Source organism: Protomyctophum bolini, assembly GCF_963924005.1.
Source record: "Protomyctophum bolini genome assembly, chromosome: 3".
Taxonomy (NCBI): domain Eukaryota; kingdom Metazoa; phylum Chordata; class Actinopteri; order Myctophiformes; family Myctophidae; genus Protomyctophum; species Protomyctophum bolini.
The window spans coordinates 34,535,292-34,558,012 of record NC_137864.1 but is presented as its reverse complement, the minus strand read 5'-3'; the positions used below and the strand labels follow the sequence as shown (position 1 = coordinate 34,558,012).

Below are 22,721 nucleotides of genomic sequence, written 5' to 3'. Positions count from 1 at the left end.
GTAGTGCCGCAACAGCCTTGAGAATATTGAACTGTAGGCGTTATGCATAACATTGTCACCCAATATGCAGTCATTATGCAAAAAATAACTAGTAGGCCTATAGGCTAAATATCACACATATTAAGTGTTGTTGCTTCAATGTGACTCAGTAATAAACAGGCAACAACATAACATTCATAACATTCAACATAAAATTCATAATTGTAAATTATGAATTATGATGATGAGGGTTAAGCGGCAAGCCATCATAACTGGAAATAAGCCTATCTAAACATTAAACCCCAGGCGTGTATCATTATAAATCATTTTTCCCTGCAAGGTATTTAAGCATAATAATGAGCATTAATATTTATAAATATTAATGTTCATTATTATGCTTAAAAACATATAGTTGTTATGATGGTGGCAGCAGTAAATCGCAGCTGCCACGGTAACAGAGCAGGACCATGCAGTGAGCAAAAGAACAGCTGGAAAGAGGGGGGTGGGGGTGCAATTCTAGAAGATTCTACAGGAATCTTATGAGTGGACCCCATTTCATTCGTTTATTGTGGGGACTGATTCTCTAGTTGAGCTATAGCTAGGTGCCTGCCCTGTTAAGACACAACGCACACACTTTACTGTGGAGGGGACAAAGGGTTTTTAGGGTGAGTCTGCCAGCTGTTGAAGCTATAGGTATTCCTAAACAAGCTCTAGAATTGTTCATGCATGTCTTGATGTGACTTCACGTTGCATGCTAATGATTTCTTAGGGATGCCATTTTTATTGTCATTGTGCATATGGTAGCTAAGTTTGCTTGCTAGACGTCAACCTGCTAGTAAAACCAGCTACTGTTAACTAAGCTGATGGACCAGTTATCACATTATTATCAGTGATCACATAAAGATTCATGTAATATTACGATGGCGCTGCATTCAGTACTTCCGTGTCTAAACGGGCTGCATGATCATTTGTATTGTCACTCGCTAGTTAGCCACCAAACAGGAGATATATAAATTACTGTACGAGTCAGTGTGCTACTTATTAGCACCACTAGCATTGTCAGTAGAATGGAACACACCAAGGTTTAGATAGTGACGTCAACGTCACGCGGAAGTGTTTCAGATTCATTCATTCACTTCTTGTATCGCCAGACCACGATTGTTAGTGACATCACTGATATATCCTTAGTGTTTTCTGTTTTTATTGTAGCATAATGTCTTGCTAGTTACCAGGCAGGTACGGTGGTACGGTACCTACGCACAGCTGGTTCATATCACCGGACAGAGTGGATAATACCGCATTGAAACCAGTCAGCCATAAAACTGTCCAAACCAGTAACCAGCTTTAGCATTTCATAATAATCATCAGGTCGCAGAGATTGTTTAGAGAGAGTGCCGTCATTCAAATAAACGGCGCTGCATGGTTAACAGTAGCCCTCTCGCAAAAATAATGTTAACATTACTGTGATGTTAGCAATGTTGTTGCAGTAATAATACGATCTATTAATACTACTATAGGGTGACATTGTCGCTCGACGCTAATTTGGCTGAAATAAGTCGCTTTGACACTTTTTCCTGTTGAAAATACGTTATTTCTTTGCCGAGCGAAGTCGTGCGACTCGGCTTGGCATTCTGTGTTTTGTCCTTTTTTAATGAATGAACATTAATACTTTATTAATTACCGTATATGCTGTCCATTGTGTCCACCAATAAAATGTGTTTATTACAGACCCAATGACTGGAATAGACTGATCTCTGCAGTGCAAAGATGTCAAGTAAGCAGTTATTAGAATGTGATTCTGTTTGGTTTGACTCAAAGGCGCTCAATCTGTCATAGCTTTGGAATTACACAGTTACACACTATTTGTGTGCATTAATTAAAACACTTGGTTTCTGTCATATCATCATACCACATAGCTTCTGCTTCTATCTTTATACTTTGATTCAGCTGTTAACTAACAATGGTCGCGTGTACTGCGCCAACCTCACCAAGACAGATTCCTCATGCAATACCTGGCTAATAAATAAATTAATGCATAGGCTACATAATAGATTGAAGAGAAACTAATTAAATCAAACTAGCCTAATTTTGAGTTAACTATTAAAACATATTTTAAACCATCCAAAAATGGATTAATGCAGATGTTTCATTTCAACCTTGTCATTTATAACAGAGAGAGAGAGGCCATCATATGCCCCTCCCCCTCCCCCAGCCCCCACAACAGTAAGTACAACTAATTCAGTCACACCTAATACTTACTAGCACAACAGTGTTCTACCCATAGACTGTAAAAAATATGGACAAAGCGTTCCCCAGGTCTAACATGAACGTAAAATGAAGCCTGTCAGTCCTTGAATTGTAAATCGCCATCTTTCTAGATCCATTTTGGCCCAGCTGGCCATTGGCTGGCGCAGACAACGAGGCGGGACTTCCCCCCTTCTTCTTAGTTGGTTTTTATTTTGACTCGAGTGGGTGGGGAATCCCGATCATAGACTGTAACGGTAGCCACGCCCCTCAGAACATACGCGACTTTAACATTTTTAAATAAATGGGACCATAATTTTCCAAAAAGAATATTATGACATTAGAAATGAGACTTTAAACTAGTGACTGGAAGCAGAAAGTATTCATGACCATGTTTATTAAGGTAATACAGTCTAGGTGAAGCTGGGCCCAAATACATGGACTTCTATGGGGCTATGGGTTTTTTTTGGGCCCAATGACAACTCCACAACAGGCCATTATATGAACTTTCAGGAAATCCCGATTTCCTTAGTGGCTTCACAAAATATCTGTCCGACTGCCCCCCTGGTTCTACCACACCTCAGGCAGGTTTAGGCTGGTCCAGTGCATCTTAGCAGAGATTTTTATTAACAGGATTCACTGTGAATTTAATTTAAAGAAGATGTATTGACGTCAAACTTTGACGTCAATACATCTTGACGTCAAAGAAGAGGCTACAAATGGCTTAAATACAAGTGAGGGTCAGGCTATGACCTAGCCTCGGTACCCAGGCTTTTATTTTCGTTCGCATTAGGTTCAGAACTACAGTGCAGGGGGGCGTCACTCCAAATTTGGTGATGTCAGTGTTGACCATCGCTCAGATCGGTGAACCGATATGATCCAACGCAGTGATCCTGGCGACATCCGGCCCTCGCAGAAATCACGGTGGTTGGGCCAGGGCCAGTCTATAGCTATGACCTGATGAAGATGTATTGACATTGAGACATTGTCACTCTGTTTGCCTGCACCCTGTAAAAGGCTTTAATTGTCCAAGTTTGCTCCAGTGCCCAGCTACAGTAATACGACTACTCAGTCAGTAGTCTTATTTATTATAGTCGTACTTGTTAATTGTCTCCACCAGGCCGAAGGCATGGGGAGAGAGTATGTTTTGCACTCCGTCCGTGTGTGTGTGTGTGTGTGTGTGTGTGTGTGTGTGTGTGTGTGTGTGTGTGTGTGTGTGTGTGTGTGTGTGTGTGTGTCCGTCCGTCCGTCTGTGAACAGCTCATCTCCGGCACCGTTAACCCGGTCGATGCCAAATTTTGCACACACACTCCCTGGATGCCAACGTGAACCTCTGCCCCAAATTTTCCAGAACGGCTTGTTATAGCGCCCCCCAGGAGGCCGACTTTTATAAAACACATTTTTGGATATTAGTCATATTAATCCTCCAGATTATGTCCCAAAATCCTGCAAATCGCTACACAGTAGCTCTATAGTCATGTGATGATGTGTTCAAGACGGATCTGTCCGATATTTCATATTCCATCCTAATTGGCTAACATTGGCTTTCAAAGTTTGCAGGATTGGTCCGTTTTGAATAAAAAGCCTCAAATCATGAACGCAGCATGCAATTTACTTGAAATCGAAGAAATGGCAGCCTTTTCACATTGGTCTATTATAGCACCACCAGGAGTCCACAACCTGACCTGCCCTGGTGGAGACCTGTGCCCCGAGGGGCACTTTATGTAGTTGTTATTATTATTATATTACTCAGTCATTTTAAATAACACTGTTGTTGCATAATATGCTGCATGTTTATGTACAATAACAATGCCAAATTAAGCCAATAATTGAGCCACACCCATACAATTCACATGAATAATACACCACCATGCCACTTCTAAAGTTTTCTTTTCTTTTCTTAAAAAAAAGTATAGTCCCAGCATGCAAGTCTCTTCGCGTTGCTTTTAAATGCTTCTCTGTCTCAATTATTTCTATCAGCAACTGCCCAACACTCCCGGGTTTGTGGGGTACAACCCATACAGCCATCTGGCCTACAACAACTACAGACTGGGAGGGACCCAAGGCAGCAACAGTCGGGTAACGGTATGAATATTAACCTAAACCAAAGACTGAAATGTATTGGCAGAAACAACTGGAGAAAATAAAACAGGTGATGAATGAGGGGGTTAGTGATGTGTGTCTGGCGAGTGGCGACAGATTATTGCAACATCCCTGGTTTGATTCTAGATGGAGGTTTCCATTGCATGTCCTCCCCCTCTTTGCCCTCCACTTCCTGTCTCACAACAATCTAAATAAAATGTTGATGTAACACAAACATTAAATTCTCTTTATTGTTAATGGCATTTAATGTTTGTGTGAGGGACAAGATGACATACATTTTCCCTTCATTGTCAATGACGTTTTTAAAACAAACATTGAACTAAAAACAAACATTAAACCTGTATATAGGAGGGGCTAGCGCTCCTCAAAAACCAAAACTACCTAAAAATACATTAAGAAGTAACAAATGAGACCCAGGTGACTTGAACAATCATACTTGCTAGGACAAAGCAAACCATTGTCCTAGTCATCACCTAGGACAAAGCAAACCATTGTCCTAGTCATCACCTAGTCAGTACACCTAGTCACAAGACTGGCCCTTTTTTGTCAGGGGAGAGAGTAGTGGCATTTGCACATTTTCTACTCTTCCTTAAAAGTGCACGCACCGCACAGTGGACACTGGACAGTACAATTAGCCTTACTCATTCCATTACAGAGATTTCCTGAAATGTGTGTCATGCCATACCCCATCTGCTACCTCCATCATGGTGCAGACTGGCTAAGAGTCCATCTGTGTGTATTCAGATACCGCCTGCCTTTAAAGTAAGTATGGCTGACAGCCATGCTAAGTAACCCATGCCATCAGTGTTGCCATGGTATCACAGACCCACTGCTCGGTATGGCTTTGACCGCTAAGGAGTAATTAATTCGCTGCATGCAAGCTGTGGTTGGTCCAAACCTGACAATGGCATTATGTCTCGCATTGGGCACATTTCAGTTAAGTCAGATGTTTGTATTATTTTCTTTCAGCCAGTGCTATTCTGTCCTACCTTGCAGGATTCCTGGCTGTTGGTTGGCTTCAAACTGTCTTTAATTAAATCAAATTAATTTAACTGATTGGCTTAACTGCACCCTTTATTAGACTCAAAACCTCTTTGTTGAAGTCTAGTTACTCAACCATGCCAAGCCTTGTAAACTAGTGTAATGCTTAATTGGGTCGTCCACTCACAGTTAACAGTCTTTGTATTGAGTTTGTGCTTGAATGAAATGTACTGTAATTCTGCAAACTGTTAATAAATATTTCAATCAATCAAAAGAAAAAAGCCAGCATGTAGATTTTATAGGCTACTTCCCAGGTTAGCGTTACCACAAAGCAGAAACCTGATCATTCAGTCAACACACATTGTGTATGTCCTAATATGACTTTGTTTCCTCTCCAGAATACCCCTGGAATTAATATTCCAAAGCCACCAAAGCCTCCTGATAAGCCATTGATGCCATATATGAGATATAGTCGAAAGGTATGTGTAAATGTCATTTGCTATTGTTTTTGCACCATGCTGTACTTTACACACATCCAGTCTTTAGATAATCAATCATCACACAGTAAGTACTGTAGTAAGCATCAGGCCTTGGTAGTAGTTGATCAAGGTACGTATAAAACCAAGACAGAACAAGGTACTAACCTAGGACACATCACAGATAGTGGAATTTATCAGCTTGGAGATGGAGCTTAAACCACACCTCCTCTGGTTTGTGACCTCTCTGCAACGAGATAACCATTTATATCCCCTCCAACCAACCCAACCCCACATCAATGTCTGGTTCTCATCACCAGGTTTGGGATCAAGTAAAAGCCTCCAATCCCGATCTGAAGCTATGGGAAATTGGGAAGATAATCGGTGGCATGTGGAGGGACCTCACTGATGAGGAGAAACAGGATTATTTGAATGACTACGAAGCAGAGAAGGTTGGTTGTTTTGCAAAGGGTACTGATGGGTTGGGGACTTCTGATGGGTTATCAGTAGATGTTCTGTGGGTCCCTCCAGTCATCATTTCTTCCTTTACTAACAACCGTAGTAAACCTCTTTCCTTATCTTGTCATAGTTGAACAGCATCGAGGGACCACCTGTTATGCTTTCCCTACCTGTCTGTTTCCCTGTCATTCCTGTTGTCTCGCCCACTGTAGATTGAATATAATGAGAGCATGAAGGCCTATCACAACTCCCCTGCCTACCTGGCCTATGTCAATGCAAAGAGCCGTGCGGAGGCAGCTCTGGAGGAGGAAAGTCGACAGAGACAGTCCAGGCTTGACAAGGGAGAGCCTTATATGAGTATTCAGCCAGCTGAAGATCCAGATGGTAATGATAATAACTATTGCACTCAGTAGAGTGCACACATCTGCCTACACTGTGCAGCTGTTGAGATATGCCATTTCCACCTTGATAGGGGAATGAGTCCATGAGTTTCATGCCTTTGACTGTGACCTTGTCTTTTGACCTTTACAATCCCAAATGTAAGCATCTCTCCAGGCCAGGGCAGCCTACTGATCCTGATCCCACCAAGTTTAAAGACAGACTCATTATGTTATGTTATTTTTCCTGCTAGGTGGTAGAATAAGCGTAGTGAAGCTGTGCCAGCCATAGACTCCCATTGTATGAGCCTCCGTTTCATTTCCGTGTTAGCAGGGAGGAGGGTGGTGTTGTTGTGATGATTCATCATGAGCATTTGGGCACACCCTTTACCTCTCGCCAGAAACGGTTATATGTCGGGATCGATGTGAGATAAAGTCACAAATGACATCCGAACATCGGATGCGCGACGAATCACCATGGACAGCACTCGAAACTTTAGAGATACGGGGCTTTGAAAATCCTGCTTTAACTCATCGAATGCGCAAAGCGTTTTTAAACGTTTTATTATAGCCAAGCGCAAGAAGCGCATAACGTTTTTATACGTTTTATGGTCCAAAAAACGTTTTTTTATTGATTACTATGGTTCAACTATATTTGCGCCCGGACAACTCATAATGTAACACCGATCGGCTCTAAAAAGAGTTAAAACCCCCCCCTGCTGAAAAGAGGTGTTGGTCTGAGAAGCGTCTGGCACCGCCTATTGGTTGGTCTATGCGAGGACGTACGACGTATTGGAGACGGCCGTCCGGCATAGACCAACGCAGATGTCAGGGGATCTAAAATGGATGGGACAATGCTCTTGTTTGTGTGAATACACTCGATTCCCCCTCCCCTCCTGTTTCTACATGGTTTCTCCCGAGGGAGAATGGTGGGGGGGGGGGTCTCTTCCTCTTGGATCGCATTGGCAGTTCCCCCCCACTCCCGAGTCCCCACTGCTTTCAACTGCAAGGCTTGCACTCACTCTCATTCTCGGAACAAGATACAACGCGATTTGCTCTCTGCCCGTATATAAACCTGCAACGATCGGCATTTGATTTCATAACGTAACGTTTGCCAATAACATGTGGAGTTAGTCATGGACAGATTGCACATCATTATCGAGGGCCCGCCATGATACGTTGGTCGCTGATCGCAAGCCGTACTGCTGCTGCTGTTGCTTTGCTCGCATCCATCATAAGGCATCCATCCATCCACCCCCCTTTCTCGTTACAACAGGCTATTATAAACTCACCGTCGAGCAGCCTGCCCTGCACCTAATGTGATAAAATGAACGGCAGGACAAAATCGGATCGATTATTATCTGTCTATCAGCAACATACGGGTGTTTGTCTTGCAACGACAGGTGGTGCTTTCTCGTTTTTTTTCTTCCAAATACGTTGACGTGCTGCTTCTGCTGCCGCATCCATCTCGTTGAGTCGTTGTTTTTCTTGTTTTTTTTCCCAAACATGTCCAGACACAATCCGATCCAGTCTCGCGTCTCACCTTATAGATACGCGAGACTGGATCGATGAGGTTAGTGGTATGTCTGGACATGTTTGGAGCGGCACACGACAATCGACAATAATGTTGATTATGCAAGATCATTTCCTCAAAGCCTAGTTGCCCCCCCCCCCCCCCCCGTTACTGCGATTGTTTGTAGCTCGAATCACAGAATGAGTTCAATGAGCGTAGGGAGAGGGCACATATGGGGCTACGATTGAAGAAAGTTTCCAAGTCCGTTTTATGATCAGATAATGTGCATCAAGACTCTCTGCTTTCATAAGAAAAAAACTAATACTGTAATTGCGAATGCAATGAGCACTTACTATGAGACCTAGCAGATCACGTCTGTCTGTCTGTCTGTCTGTCTGTGTGTGTGTGTGTGTGTGTGTGTGTGTCTGTCTGTCCCGCTTACTGTATATGTGGACCTGGCCCTTTTGTGCCCATATATGGAGCTGAGTGATTTGTGAGTCATGGTGACATGAGTGTGATGGCGTGGTCCTGCTTTGGGGACTCCTTATATGGTTATGGCTGAGTCATGGTGACATGAGTGTGATGGCGTCTTTTGTGACCATATATGGAGCTGGCGTGGTCCAAGCACTAACTATGACACCCTGCAGATCATGTCTGTAATTTATTCTAATTGTTATTGCAATTTACGATCTGCGTTCGCCTTCCGCGTTCGCGCGTCTTACTCGTAATAATAAAAATCACACCCCTGTGAAGTGAGCAGTGCAATGTTGTGAAGTGAGCAGTGCAACATTGCACTGCTCACTTCACTGGGGTGTGATTTCTATTATTATTACAGTATTAGTATTTTTCTTATGAAAGCAGAGAGTATTCTGTTTCATACGGTATATAGTATGTACATGTCGCTATAGGCCTTATTTTGTGAATATTTAGTTGTTAGGTCCATGCTCTCTAAAATTATCTTTTTCAGAGAACTTTAGAGATGGCATGGGCCTGAATAACTATTATTCACAAAATAAGGCCTATAGCGACATGTACATACTATATACCGTATGAAACAGTCGACTCTCTGCTTTCATAAGAAAAATACTAATACTGTAATAATAATAAAAATCACACCCCTGTGAAGTGAGCAGTGCAATTGCACTGCTCACTTCACAGGGGTGTGATTTTTCTGGGTGGTATTTTTCTTATGAAAGCAGAGAGTCTACTGTTTCATACGGTATATAGTATGTACATGTCGCTATAGGCCTTATTTTGTGAATAATAGTTCTTCGGGTCCATGCCTTCTCTAAAGTTCTCTGGTGGGCGCAAGCTGCATTCAATAGCCAATTAGTGACAAACTGTATATGTGTACAATGTGTACTGTTTTCCTCCTAAAAGTAGACATTCAGGGCTTTCATTCGGTATATGGTTTGTATAGGATATTATTTGTGCTCAATTTTATATCGGTCTTTTGAACTAAAAAAACTGAACTGAAATGTCTGTCAACTTCAGGCCTCCATATCTCTGTTGTTTTTTTTCACAAGCAGCGTGCAGGCAAAAGCAGGTGTTAGAAAAAGGTCAATATCTCCAGAATGGAAGATGGTAGAATCATAATTTTTTTTTTAAATTGAAGTGGACAAGTTGGGCTTTCTTTTTATTTATGCGATTGTGATTCTCGCTATAAGAGGCCCCTCGCTGTGGGCCCCCCAAAAAGCTCAAAAAGCCCATGTTAAGCCTTCAGCACCAGTAAGCCAGGGTCCGCTAGAACCTGTAGCAGTCTATGTGTTAATGTAGTCTAAATGGAGCTGGATGTAAAGAACCCATAGCTGGTGGGGACGGAGGCGTTGCATAGCAACCGGATCAACGTTAAAAGTTAATTTGGCTTAGTATACGGGGGGTACGAACATGTATGTAGTTTGCTGATGCCGTACCCTAGCGGGGGGGTACGATTATGTTTGGAGATGGCAGAAAAATAATTAATGTTTTTGAAGCTTATCTATGAAAATCCCCATGTTTTTTTGCACTCTGTCACAATCTGGGAACCCATCGGCAGACAAAAGGAAAAACAGTGCCCTTTACTGTGTTTTCCTTAGAATTTACTTCTGGGGTCGGTGATCAATAGAATATAGTTAACAGGATGTTGGCCTTTTTGGTCCCTCCTCGTCCGGTCGCACGTGTCCTAACATACCTAACTACAGTTGTAACAGGAGCTGCCGACAGATTCTGTTGCGGAACTCTGAATCTGCCTTGAGAGATTACTAAAGCCTTAACTGATTGACTGAAGTATTTGATGCATGTCAATCCAAACGCACACACACACTCATTTCTCATTTTCTCAGATTTCTTGTTTTTTTCAGAATTTTTGGTGAGAACAACATTTATTCAAATGCCAATAACTAAAGAACGGAGGGTCGCAGTGACACGCTATTTTTGATGGCGCTAGCCCCTCCTATGCGCAGCTTTGTGTGTTTTACCACGGAATGTGATTATTTGATTGGCTGAGCACAGAATGTGATGCTGTATCATGATGATAAGAGAGCCCCTCACTTCACACGTGTGATCCCCCCCCCCCCAATTGAAGTAGAGAAACAACTCTGTCTTTTGCGGTCCATCGTACTCGAGCAAAATATTCTGCGGCTCTTGAAAGGTTAGTAAAAATGTTCATAAACAGAAAAGAATGTAGTTGGCATATCGCAGCAATTCTGCCAAGCCATCTAGCTGTAACAATATAAAGCCAGCATGCGTATGGGGGCCAATGGGGCCACTGTCTCTTTGTTTGTGTGTTTTGGTGCAACACACATGTGTCTGTGGGGGGGGACAGGGTGTGGAGATTTAGAGTACGCGGAAAGTCGTATATTAATATTAATGAGGGACGAGGGCGTATTTGACAGGCATAGTGGCGTATTAATAGATCCTGGAATTCTAAATGAGGGTACCGATAGGGTAAAGTTTGAGATCCTATGAAGTTCATAGTTCATGTTTTAGTGCAAAAAAACACCAGGATTTTCATAGCTTCAAAAACATGATTTGTATGGAGTCCATCTTGAATGAAAATTCCATTCTGTATTATGACCTTGACCATTGGCCTTTCGAACTCTCTTCAAGGTAGCCTTATCATTTTCAGCAAGTTTTGTGAAAATCTTCCCCATCTGTTCTTCAGTCATCATCACTAATCCATCCAAACTATGTGCAGACTTGAGACTTGTGAAAAAGAAGAAAAAGGCTGCACACTCATAGCCACGATGCTGGAAATGTATTTAACAGAAACCAACGTTTCGACTTGTAAGGTCTTCTTCAGGGAATTGAGACTTTGGACTTCAGACTTGAGACTTGGCATCACAATTGGCATGACAGATCCTGTTTGCCACAAGATGTGCTAATAAAGATATTACATTTGGATGAAGTGAAAAATAAGCTTCAATCCGATACCAACCCACTGAAGACAAAAATGCATGCGTAACTTTATACAAGTCCCCGTTGTTATGTCACTGACTCAGAGAGGTTCACAAAAATGCTAATAAACGGCTTACATTTGGGAAAAGTGAAGAATTTGCTTTCTCACAATAGAGTTATAATATATCTAGCGATATATTCATTTCGCACTGTTTTAAATGCGGAAGTATTGCAATCCCAGATTTGACCACCAGGCGACGGCAGCTTCACTGATCTACTGCGGTTCTGAGGGGTGAGGGCTTGTTTCTCACTCCCTGCAGAGGCCAATGGTCCATGCCCGAGTGCAATTTGACCCACAGAGGAGAAAAATGGACACGGCAGAATCTTAAGGCCACAGCATACTCCAAATAAAATAGAACTTTTTTCGACTTCAGCAGGTCAGAACTAAATTATGTCATTGCATAGCAAAGGAATTTCGACAGTGCCCTGCCGACGTTCAGTTCGGCAGCTCTTGTAGCACCTTCAAGTGTTTCTAACTAGCTGAACACCCGCTAGCCAAACATTGTGTGCGATAATGTGTACCGATTTGTGTGAGTTTTGGACAAAATCTGTAGTAGTAGCAGCAAAAAGTGTGTTTAGAACAGAACAAAACGCACTATGGCAGAACATGTAATCTGGCACAAATTTGAAGTGTTGTAGCGCCACCATGAGGGTGCTGCATTCATGATGTGTGGCATTTTGTGCCAAACGGCCACCCGCACAAACTTTGGTATAGCATCAGGGAGGATCGGGAGGCCCCGTTCATGATGTCATAATTTTAATAATTAATAATTATTAATTATTAGTGTGTATTATCGGACTTCAAAGCATGAACAGCATACACAGCCAAGTAGAAAAATACACAAAAGCAGCTTGATTACATTTTTACTTTAAGGTATAACTGGAAGGCAGCATAGGCTATACAATGATGCAATCGCAACACTACAACACAAGTCAATGTGACATGACAGGTCGAGTACCTGCAGTGATTATTAGCTGCTGCCAACTAGGTGAGTGGGCGTACAGGATGAGGCTGAATAATTGACACGGCTGATTGGAAGGCTGCGATGCAATGCAATAATACTTCTACTACTACTACTACTACTACTATTTATTTTTACCAAGGCCCCTGGAGGCTCAATATGTTTCAATTGAAACATATATTAGGCCGCAACTGTATAGCATGTATACTGTTTTCCGTGAGGTTTGGACAAAATCTGTTGGAGTAATATCTGTGTGGGAGTATCCCCCGTGTGCTTAGCCTGGCCACAATAATGTGCAAAACGGTTAGCTGGATTGCTATGGAACATTCATGCTTTCTGAGTAAGAACACTTCAGAGGAGATTGTGTGTACATCTTGTACCTGTATTTAGGCCAGGTGCTGGACATCAAGGCAAATAAAATGTTCATTTGTCTGATACGTTTTGGGAGTTTTAACCATTGTCCAATGTCCATTTGTTCAATTATTGTTAACACATTCTGGGCGGGAACCCCTTTTGGTGTTTTACCCCCTCAGGCCGGGAACCCATTTTTGGGTTCTGTACAGTATGTACAGTATTCAAAAATATTTGATGCTGCTATATCAATATTTGACGTTTTTCAGAAAACTTAGGTCAGGATTTAGAGGCGTTTTTAGAATCGGTCTCAGGCCTAAATGGGTGATTAGGCTACTTAATTTACAAGAAGTCTACATAATTAGAGCATGTAAAAATATGGTACCACAATACAGAATGAAATTGTGGACAAAATCATATCCAATTACAACAAAATATTCTTTAGTTTTGCTTCTGCGTGGCAAAATCTCATCAAATGGTGTTCCAATTGTCGAATGAATAATGGCCCAATATAAAATAAAGGTTGAAAACCACTGTTCTAGAAGCATCCTTAGGCCAAAATGTCAACTTTGCACACAATATATTCCATAATCAAATTGGCTGGTTTCATGCACGGTACTGATTTTAGAATCTAGTGCCACCCTTCAATTCTGGTTGGATGTAACTTTACATAAACATTGCTACAGAACAAGAAATATGAGTTGATGAACATTGTTAAAATTATGGGGAAAAAAGGAACAAAGAACCTAATACACGCAAAATGCTCTAAAATACTGAAGTGATATATATATATAAAATCATGTAGTCAAAGCAAATCTATACAATAGTAGGCGACTAGGCATGGGACAAAAAAATCACTACTGCAATGTGTCGTACTTAATCACAACATATTATTGATACTGTACACTAGTGCCAAGGCTCAATATTTTATTACAACGCATAGGCTTTATATATTACGGATTCCTCCAGTGCGCAATAACCCTCGGGCACTGCACGAGACCACTGCACGAGAGCAGCACGCAGTGACTACCGATTATCCTCTCACTTAGCAAAATATGCCTTACTATTTTAAGAGGATAAACGCATCAGAAAATGATGGAGAACAGACATTCTATAATACAACTAGCGCTATAGTCATCAACAGCTTGCTGACTGTCCGAGATAAATTACAAAATTTCTGTCTCCTTTCCATTTCCTCACATCCCTACGCGCTATGCAATTTGTTTCATGTTTGAGTGGCCAGTTAGTGATGCCAAATATAGAATCTGATAAGGTTTTGTGTGAATTCTAGCTTTCCATGGGTATTTTCTTCTTTTACAGTTAGATATTCATATTGTAATGTATTGTAGATAAAATTTCTTGTAATATATTGATTATCGCGAGTATGGTGATATCGTTATCTAGGGCCAAATATAGTCACGGTATTGTGCGTTAATCATATCTTCCCACCTGTAATATATAGACTTATTACGTTATTTAAAAGAGTAAGAGTAAGGCCCTTTACTCAAATGCCTTCCCTATAAAACTGTAGAACCCCAACAGAACTGTAATTACAACAGCGGCCAGCCCAAGCACACACAGAGGTCATCCCACACACTGTGAAACAGCTATTTCATTCTCTTTCATTCTCCTCCTCCAACACTAGAACTTTCCACATAATATGTTAGTGCCACCTCTGACGTGCCATTTCATCCTTTAAGCTGCCAAGCATGGCCTTGTATTACACAACTGTTAAAGTGTTATAGTATTCTTAGCATTGGTTTAGACATAATTGTGCAATCTTGAACCCCCCCCCCCCCCCCCCCCCCACACACACACACACACACACACACACTCATAACACATTAAAAGTGGACCTTTGGGTTCCACCCACCCTTGTCTAGGGTCTAGCTAGCGGCAGTGGCTGATCTACAATGGAAGATAATGATGTACAGGAAACCGGAGATAAACCCCATAGCTATTTAGAGACACCCAGAACTTGAAAACGTCAGAGTTGCTATCCCTGTGGGTTACGTTCTGTACAAGGCGTCGCACGTACGTTGACAAAAATGTTTATGCTACGGTTGCTTAGACCAGGGGTTCTGAACTTTTTGGCTGGGGACCCTCGGAAATGCTTTGGCCATGCCCTCCCACGCCCCCACACAATACAAATTGACTGCTACAATAACCTTAAATTACAACATTCGTTTTTTTCAACCAAGGTTCATGTTTTAGGTTATTATTAGAGAAAGTAAAAGATGAATGTTAATTCTTTTTCATTTGCTGCTTTCTTTCGTTTTAGGGATTTTAGCCGTTTTTGACAGGGGGGGCGGGGGCATTCGAGCATGGGGCTAAATATGTATTTTTTTACAAAATATTATGGCGATTTATTATTTTATTATTTACTATAGTCCTACTAGACCCCAAGAAATTACATCTGGCCACAAAAGATCACGAGATCTACTGAATGTGTCAAACTGCATATTGAGCCTATGACACAGTGTGGCTTCCCCCCAGTAGGCTACCTTCACATTCAGTAGATCCTGTGGCCAGATGTAATTTCCTGGGGTCTAGTAGGACTATAGTAAATAATAAAAAAATAAATCGCCATAATATTTTGTAAATAAATACATATTTAGCCCCATGCTTGAATGCCCCCGCCCCCCTGTCAAAAAGAGCTAAAATCCCTAAAACGAAAGAAAGCAGCAAATGAAAATAATTAACACTAATTTTTTACTTTCTCTAATAACCTAAAACATGAACCTTGGTTGAAAAAAACTAAAGTTGTCCTTTAATAGAGATAAATACTGAAACCAGATATAATCACTAAGGAAAGTTTATGCGTGTACATAAATCTATGTAAACTCTTCATTTCGGTCCCCCCCCCCCCCCCCCCCCCGAGGAGTCATGACCGAAATGAAGAGTTTACATAGATTTATGTACACGCATAAACTTTCCTTAGTGATTATATCTGGTTTCAGTATTTATCTCTATTACCCTGGCTTAGACACTGAAAGACTGGACAGATCGAGGGAGTTTAAAAGAACAGCTCTCTATGGTATTACATTTGACATATTGCTGTCATGTCAAGTCCATCAGTCACCTTTACTCTTTTTTCTCCCACCCGCAAAATGCTAGTCTCTCCCACTTTATTCCTATTGGCGTCAAAAGCTTGTGGAGACATACTGCTTACATGAGAGTTGTAATCATAATTGTGGTTGAAAAGAAGATGATGAATATATCAAGCATTGCTTCTCAGCAGTTCAATGTTATGCACTTATGACTGAGGGTTGGTTTGTTTAAACCTATATGTTAAAGACAGACCACCAACTATTGGTCAGAAGGTTGTTTCTGTGTAATTTAATTAAGCAGGAGTAGTGTATAGTGATTTAGTGTTAAACTTACTGAATGTTGCCTAGGCGTAATTTAGTGAAACACTTATTATGAGCTGTCCACTATAATAATCTCAACGAAACTGTATGAAACGACTTAATTAAAAAAGAGGTTTTGAGTTGACTACAACCATATAGGGCAAATGTCTGCTGTATTCCCAGTCAGGGACTGGAAGTAATAGTGCATTCAATGAGCTGTCTTTGGATGTAATTGCTTGACAATGAACACTTGTTTATGTAGCGAATGAACATACACCAAAGATGCACATTTGTTGGAAATGAAAATTGTATACAGGCTTTGAAAGTTCTAATTGAACCGTTGGACCTTGAGACACGGGTTATATAATTACAACAGCTTGTTCCATTCATCATAACAATGCTTTCCTCAAGGTTGAATTTTGACATAATGGCATATTCTTACTTATAAGTATATTCTTAGCATATACTTACTTACTTTACAAATACCAGCTACCTGCCGTTTTAAGTGTCTGGACAGAACAAGATGTGCACCAAGTGTTATGCACATCTGTTCCTGGAACCTCACCCTGCCCTGTCAATGGTGGCTATCCAGTTCATGTTCAGTATACTCAGCTTGGCACATGGTACATGAAATATATCTAAAACATTCACGAAAAGCCTAATGTTTTTCTTCATGCTTTCAGATTATGATGATGGATTCTCCATAAAGCACTCCGCAGCTGCTCGTTTCCAGCGCAACCACCGTTTGATCAGTGAGATCCTTAGTGAGAGCGTAGTTCCAGATGTGCGATCAGTTGTAACCACTGCACGCATGCAGGTCCTCAAACGGCAGGTCCAGTCTTTGATGGTACATCAGGTAAAGCCAAATTCTGGTTTATGAGTCACCCAAATTGTTATACAGAATATGGCATGTATATTTTTTGTTATTAAATATGCAATAAATCGAATAAATGTGTCCCTTGATCACAGAGAAAATTGGAGGCAGAGTTGCTTCAGATTGAAGACCGGCACCAGGATAAGAAAAGGAAATTCATTGAAGCCACAGAATGTTTCACAAACGAACTCAAAAGGGTATAGTATTTGTTATATAGACGTTGACCATCAACACTATACTGTAGGTTCCATGCAAGCTTGATTTTTGCGTCATCATATGATACAAGTGAAAGTTGTCCCAAGTGAGGACGGCTAGCTCTGTTATTCAGCCATCAGCTGCGGCTAACTCCATCCACATGCCCTGGCAAATACATACATACTAGCTGTCATCATCAGAGTTGATGCACTGTCTACATCATACAACAGGCGGCGCCATTTACCTTTATGAACCTTTATCAGTTACCTAATGTATACAGATGGCGAAGGAAAACAACAAGCTCAAGTCTGTGCATGCGTTGAACTGCCACTGCAGTGCCCTCTTCAATATCACAGAAAACAAAACAAAAAGTAAATTTGAAATGTTCAAGTCGAGAGATAGAGATATACTTTATTAGTCTCCCGAGGAAGAAATTTGTCTTAGACAAAGGGCCCGCATAAGCGTAGCCCTAGTCCATGTCGCCACAGTGCAGCGCCAAAAAAGTCAAAAGTCAAAGTCATACGATTTGTCACACACGTTACCGCAGTGAAATTTGTTCTCCGCATTTGACCCATCTCTTGGAGCAGTGAGCCGCAGCCAAGGAGCGGTGAGCTGCAGCCGTGCCGCGCTCGGGAATCATTTTGATTAGTAGATTTGACCCCCCAATTTAACCCTTTGATGCTGAGTGCCAAGCAGGGAGGCATTGTGTCCCATTTTTACAGTCTTTGGTATGACCCGGCCGGGGATCGAACCCCTACCTCCCAGTTTCAGGGCGGACACTCTAACCACAAGGCCACTGTCTGTCTGTTAAATGTTTGTAGCAACATTAAAACAAATAATAGCCCTCCAAGTAAATATGCTATAATTAAAGAATTAGGTATTGTAAAATACATGTAACGTACATAAACTGGAAATTTAAAAGAGCACAAGAGTTCAAAATGGAAATTTGTTCATAACTGCTCAATATATCCTGCTAACACAAAACATTACCTCCATGGTGAAGGTAATAAAATACAGACCTGTAATAAAAAAATCTCATAAAAGACAGCTTGTAGATCAAAGGTAGCATTTCAGATCCAAGGGGCTCAAAAGGTGTAAATATGTAACCATGTGCATTGCATTTTGCCAATTATAGCCAATCGCTAAGGAATATCAAAAATATGTATGAAAAATGACATGACTCCTTTTGCACAAAATCTGTAGCGAAAAGCTGGTTTTGATTTTCAGACAATCTAGTTAGGCAGAAATGGTTGGCCTATATGGGTAGTTGCATCATGATCCAAGGACTCCAGGGTAATGTGTTTATTGTTTGACCTACGGTTCAGGAGTTATAGGCCAAAACTTAAAGCCCCATGGGGTCGATTTGATTTACTTTTTATGTGGAGGTATTTCAGTGTTCGTTCCGAGATAGTTTAATGCCATTGGGTACTTTCACCTACCTCGATGAGGACAGCTAAAACCAGAAAAACATGCACTTCAAAGGACCATGGTCTAGTAGTACTGTGACAGAAACATGCCACACTGTTCCTCTTTATAAGAGCACTGTCTGCTGAGAGGTTTAGAGCAGTTCCTCAAAGATGACTTCATAAAATCTCCAACTCGCGCGCGCACACACACACACACACACACACACACACACACACACACACACACACCTTTAGAATGTGAGTTAAAACCCCATATTGCTGTCCCTCCATCCAGCTGTGCTGCATGAAAGTGGAGGTGGACATGGAGAAGATTTCCACAGAGATTGCTGCAGCAGAGGAGGCATCCCGTAAACGAGTGGCCGACCGAGAGAAGGAGACAGGAGACCAAGAAGCACCCACCTGTGTCCTGGCCGAGGAAGAGAAACACATCTGTGCGACGCATGGTGGCAAATCACAACAGACTTCTCTGAGTGAAAGTAGCAACAAGGAGGGCGAGGACACGGAAGCCAACCCCATGGATACCACGGGTAAAAGTGTTGGCTGTGGCTTTGTCTGTGACTTCATAAAGGACAACACATTTAAACATTCTGTTACCCTGCTTCAGTTCTAGGGCCCTATCTTCCACCTGGTGCAATGCGGCACAATGCCGCTTAGCACTGAGTGCAGTGCGCATTCCGTATCATCCCCCTGATGCAATGGTTAAATTGACACCTTGCACCTGCATTGACTAGATACTAAATTATCTATTCTACAGTATATATGGGGTGGCGGTGTGTTGGTCTTAAAATGGTAACGTGTGGTCAGGCGCAATCATGGCGCAATAGTATTTTCCCCACAGACTTTGTGCTTCAACTAGATGGCACTTAACCAGCTGAAAGCAGTGAGATGCAGGTGAACTGATTCGTAACTATCAACACAGCACAATGCCGCTCAATGCATTACAGCAGGTCACCATCAAAGGGGATGACGACGCACGGCGCAGACAGCCATCCACCATGCTTTAATAAGTGTTTTAAAAACAATCTAGCTGAAGGCATGTGATTCAGTCGATATGCCAAGATATCACAGATCTCTCTTAGACATGAGGAGATATTATAACTATAGGTGGAAGAAGTAAAAAGCAGTAGCACACCTGTTCAATCCGTTTCAATCCATCCGATCTGAACACCATCTTTCATAAATGCTATGAATAAGAGAAAAAGGTGCGGCTGCTATGCATGTTAGACGAGCGGTGATGGAAAGAAACGGAGCATATGCCTCATTTAGTTTAATGCAAAGCTGCACCGGAAATAAGTGACCGACAAGCTCACAATGCGTCGCAGTGTGATGCTGCAAACGTTCTGTGGTGGAGAAAATATGTGTAAATTGACCAAATTCTATTTTGGATGCGAACACTAAGGCAGGGGTTCTCAACGTTTTTGGCTGGGGACCCCCGAAAATGCTATGGCCATGTCTCGCGACCCCCGCCCCGCCCCACCACCAATACAAATTGGCTGCTACTATAGAGGGTATGCACAAGCATAAAGTGAATGGCAAATCAAGTGGCAAAACTAGTGACAGAGTGAGTTTAATGTCGTTTAACGCAATCAAATACAACTTTTCTGTTCAGATGAATGGGATGTCAAGGCCAGAAAGTAGATTTTTGCCACTCAGTAGGCGTTCCTGTATAACTCCCAGGTTTGATGATGATGCCACACGCATACCCTCTATAACCTTAATAATAAAGAAAATACATCATAAATAAATACTGAAACCAGATATAATCATTAAGGAAAGTTTATGCATGCACTATGTGTCCTATGTAAACTCTAAATTTCCATTTTCCAGCCATTCAGTTGCAAAAAGGATTTTTTCTTTTTTTTCTTTTTTTAATTTATGAAAATAATTTGGGAACCCCCCAAAATAATTTGAGGACCCCCCAAGGGGTCGCGACCCCCAGGTTGAGAACCCCTGCGCTAAGGGGTGGCAGTTGCCACCCCCTGTGAGCCCAAATGACACCCCTGGCTGCCTGCCACGGAGGTTGAAAGAGAACGCAGACGCACTACCAAAGTGTCTACATTGTGTAAGTCATAAAGCATGGTTTTCTTATCGTCGGTATGCCAAATTCTTGTGTTTAATCCAAGTCAGTTATTTTGTTTAGATGGCATCAATAGAATTCAACAGATTTCCTACTAAAACTGGGAGGCTGAGTATTTACACAATCGGAAATGTGTAATGTTATTAGAGTAGAGCAGTAGACAACACTGGTTTTATTTTTTAAAGTTTGAAGTAGCGTAGATTGTCTGCAAGTAGACGAATTGAGGGGTCTCCGACTGACAAAAAATAAGGACACACCCCCAATTGCCCAAATTAAGACCTGACGAAGATGTAACTGAAACATCGAAACGTTTACCTGTACCCTGTTAATAAAGTAAGGGCCTAAATTGTCTGAGCTGCTCCAGTGCCTCTTTTTCTCATCGCCCAAATTAAGACCTTGCATAATGATACGAAGTTCCATCATTAAAATAGTGCTCCTGATTCGTGTTTCATTATTTTTTGTTAGATTTCTCTTTAAATGTCTCCTTTTTTCACTGATTCAGGGAAGTCCAAGTCCTCTGAGGAGTTAGATCCTCATCCAGGCAGCGAGGAGGGAGTTCCAGAGGATAAGGAGAGCGTTCCTGAAGGAGCCATGGAGGAGGGAACTAGTGACAGTAACACAGGTTCGGAGACCACCTCTGCCCAGACAGAAGATGCTCCACCTAGCGAGCCAACCTCCGAGGGGCCTAACAAAGCCCGCACAGCCCACTGAGTCAAACCCTCACTGGTTGGAAACTGTCTGGCTACCCCTTACATCCAGTGGCCTCTCCTCACCGATCATCTCTATAATGACATATTGCACAGCAGCATCTCGATATGTAAACGGCATCCAAACTGTGTTCAAATGGGCTCAATTTTGCCAAGCAAGCTTGAAGCAAAGGTTCACCTTTGAACTGTTCCTGAGAACATCAGACAGAAAATGCAACCAAATTTTACAGCACTTGAAACATACAGAGCAAATGGCTGCTAAATGTGCCACAAAGCCCATGTGAATGCACTATTATTCCCCCCAGGCCTTGCTGCCAGTTGGAAGAACTCAAATCTTTGTCAGCACATATCAATACATATCTCCTGTCTTATTCTCTGGCACTATATCTGGCAGATCCCAGATCATTGCGAATTAAGACTGGCTATATAAAAAAAAAAGAAGAAGAAACAAAAAAAAGTCACATAAAACAATTGTTTAAATGTTATATTTAACTTTGTTCTTTGTATTGTAGTACCATTTGTTGCTTTTGTTGTTATTTTTGCATGTCGCAGTTTGTTAAAAAAAAACGTTGGCTTACTTGTGAAGAGTGGAGTGGAGTGATTTGTCTCGTAGGCAGGGCAATCTTTGTTTACTCTCCGTATCAGTATTAAAGTGACAGTATTGTCTCAGGAGTTTGTAGTCACTAGTAGTATTTCTTTCTTTGTTATTTTTTATTTATTATCAGCATTTTATTATCCTTACGTATTGGCTGTCCTGGGGCCTACATCATCCATGAATATGTCACTAGATCATCAATGCTGTACAATGCACGACTACCAATGTTCTCAAGTTTGCTAGCTCTCAATCAAATCAAAAGCAGTATACTTAGAACAATTCTGTTCCATATTTAGCAGTATTACAATGTTCAGCAGACATGTTTTAAATGTAATGTTGTACAGTGTAACAATGTTAGCTTAAATAAACATGGATTTTCATCTCGCCGTGAAGCAGCTTGAAGAACAGTCATAAACATGCAGTCTTAAAATGAATTTCCTTTTACATATTTATACTGTACCAATAAACTTTTCTACCCAGAGCTCTATGTTATTGTGTTTTCCCCCCCTACATTTTACAGGCGATACAGAACCAAGATAAAAGGATATCTACAGTGTGTGGTAATACGATGGAATTCTGGAGCAATTAACCCAGTTTTCTGGTGGTGCTCCAACTT

At 41.5% G+C, this 22,721-nt stretch overlaps 1 protein-coding gene across 2 annotated transcripts; it reads left to right on the top strand.

The window, feature by feature from the left end:
* Positions 1-481: 481 nt before the first annotated feature.
* Positions 482-22,586, top strand: LOC308312568 (SWI/SNF-related matrix-associated actin-dependent regulator of chromatin subfamily E member 1-like). 2 transcript variants are annotated; one of them, XM_080759218.1, is made up of 11 exons: positions 482-644; positions 1,708-1,753; positions 2,153-2,202; positions 4,204-4,302; positions 5,706-5,786; positions 6,104-6,235; positions 6,455-6,626; positions 16,914-17,086; positions 17,200-17,301; positions 19,001-19,253; positions 21,306-22,586. In XM_080759218.1, exons 2-11 carry the CDS (start codon positions 1,747-1,749, stop codon positions 21,512-21,514), a joined length of 1,278 nt encoding a protein of 425 aa, XP_080615344.1. In that variant the 5' UTR covers positions 482-644; positions 1,708-1,746; the 3' UTR covers positions 21,515-22,586. The 2 variants fall into 2 exon arrangements, with proteins under 2 accessions (XP_080615344.1, XP_080615343.1); XM_080759217.1 differs by having other exon boundaries at positions 4,204-4,308.
* Positions 22,587-22,721: the final 135 nt, after the last annotated feature.

Excerpts from the sequence above, each read along its gene's own strand:
- LOC308312568 (XM_080759217.1), top strand. Across the intron at positions 17,087-17,199 it reads AGTCTTTGATGGTACATCAG|AGAAAATTGGAGGCAGAGTT; the intron begins GTAAAGCCAAAT and ends CCTTGATCACAG. Across the intron at positions 17,302-19,000 it reads TCACAAACGAACTCAAAAGG|CTGTGCTGCATGAAAGTGGA; the intron begins GTATAGTATTTG and ends CCCTCCATCCAG.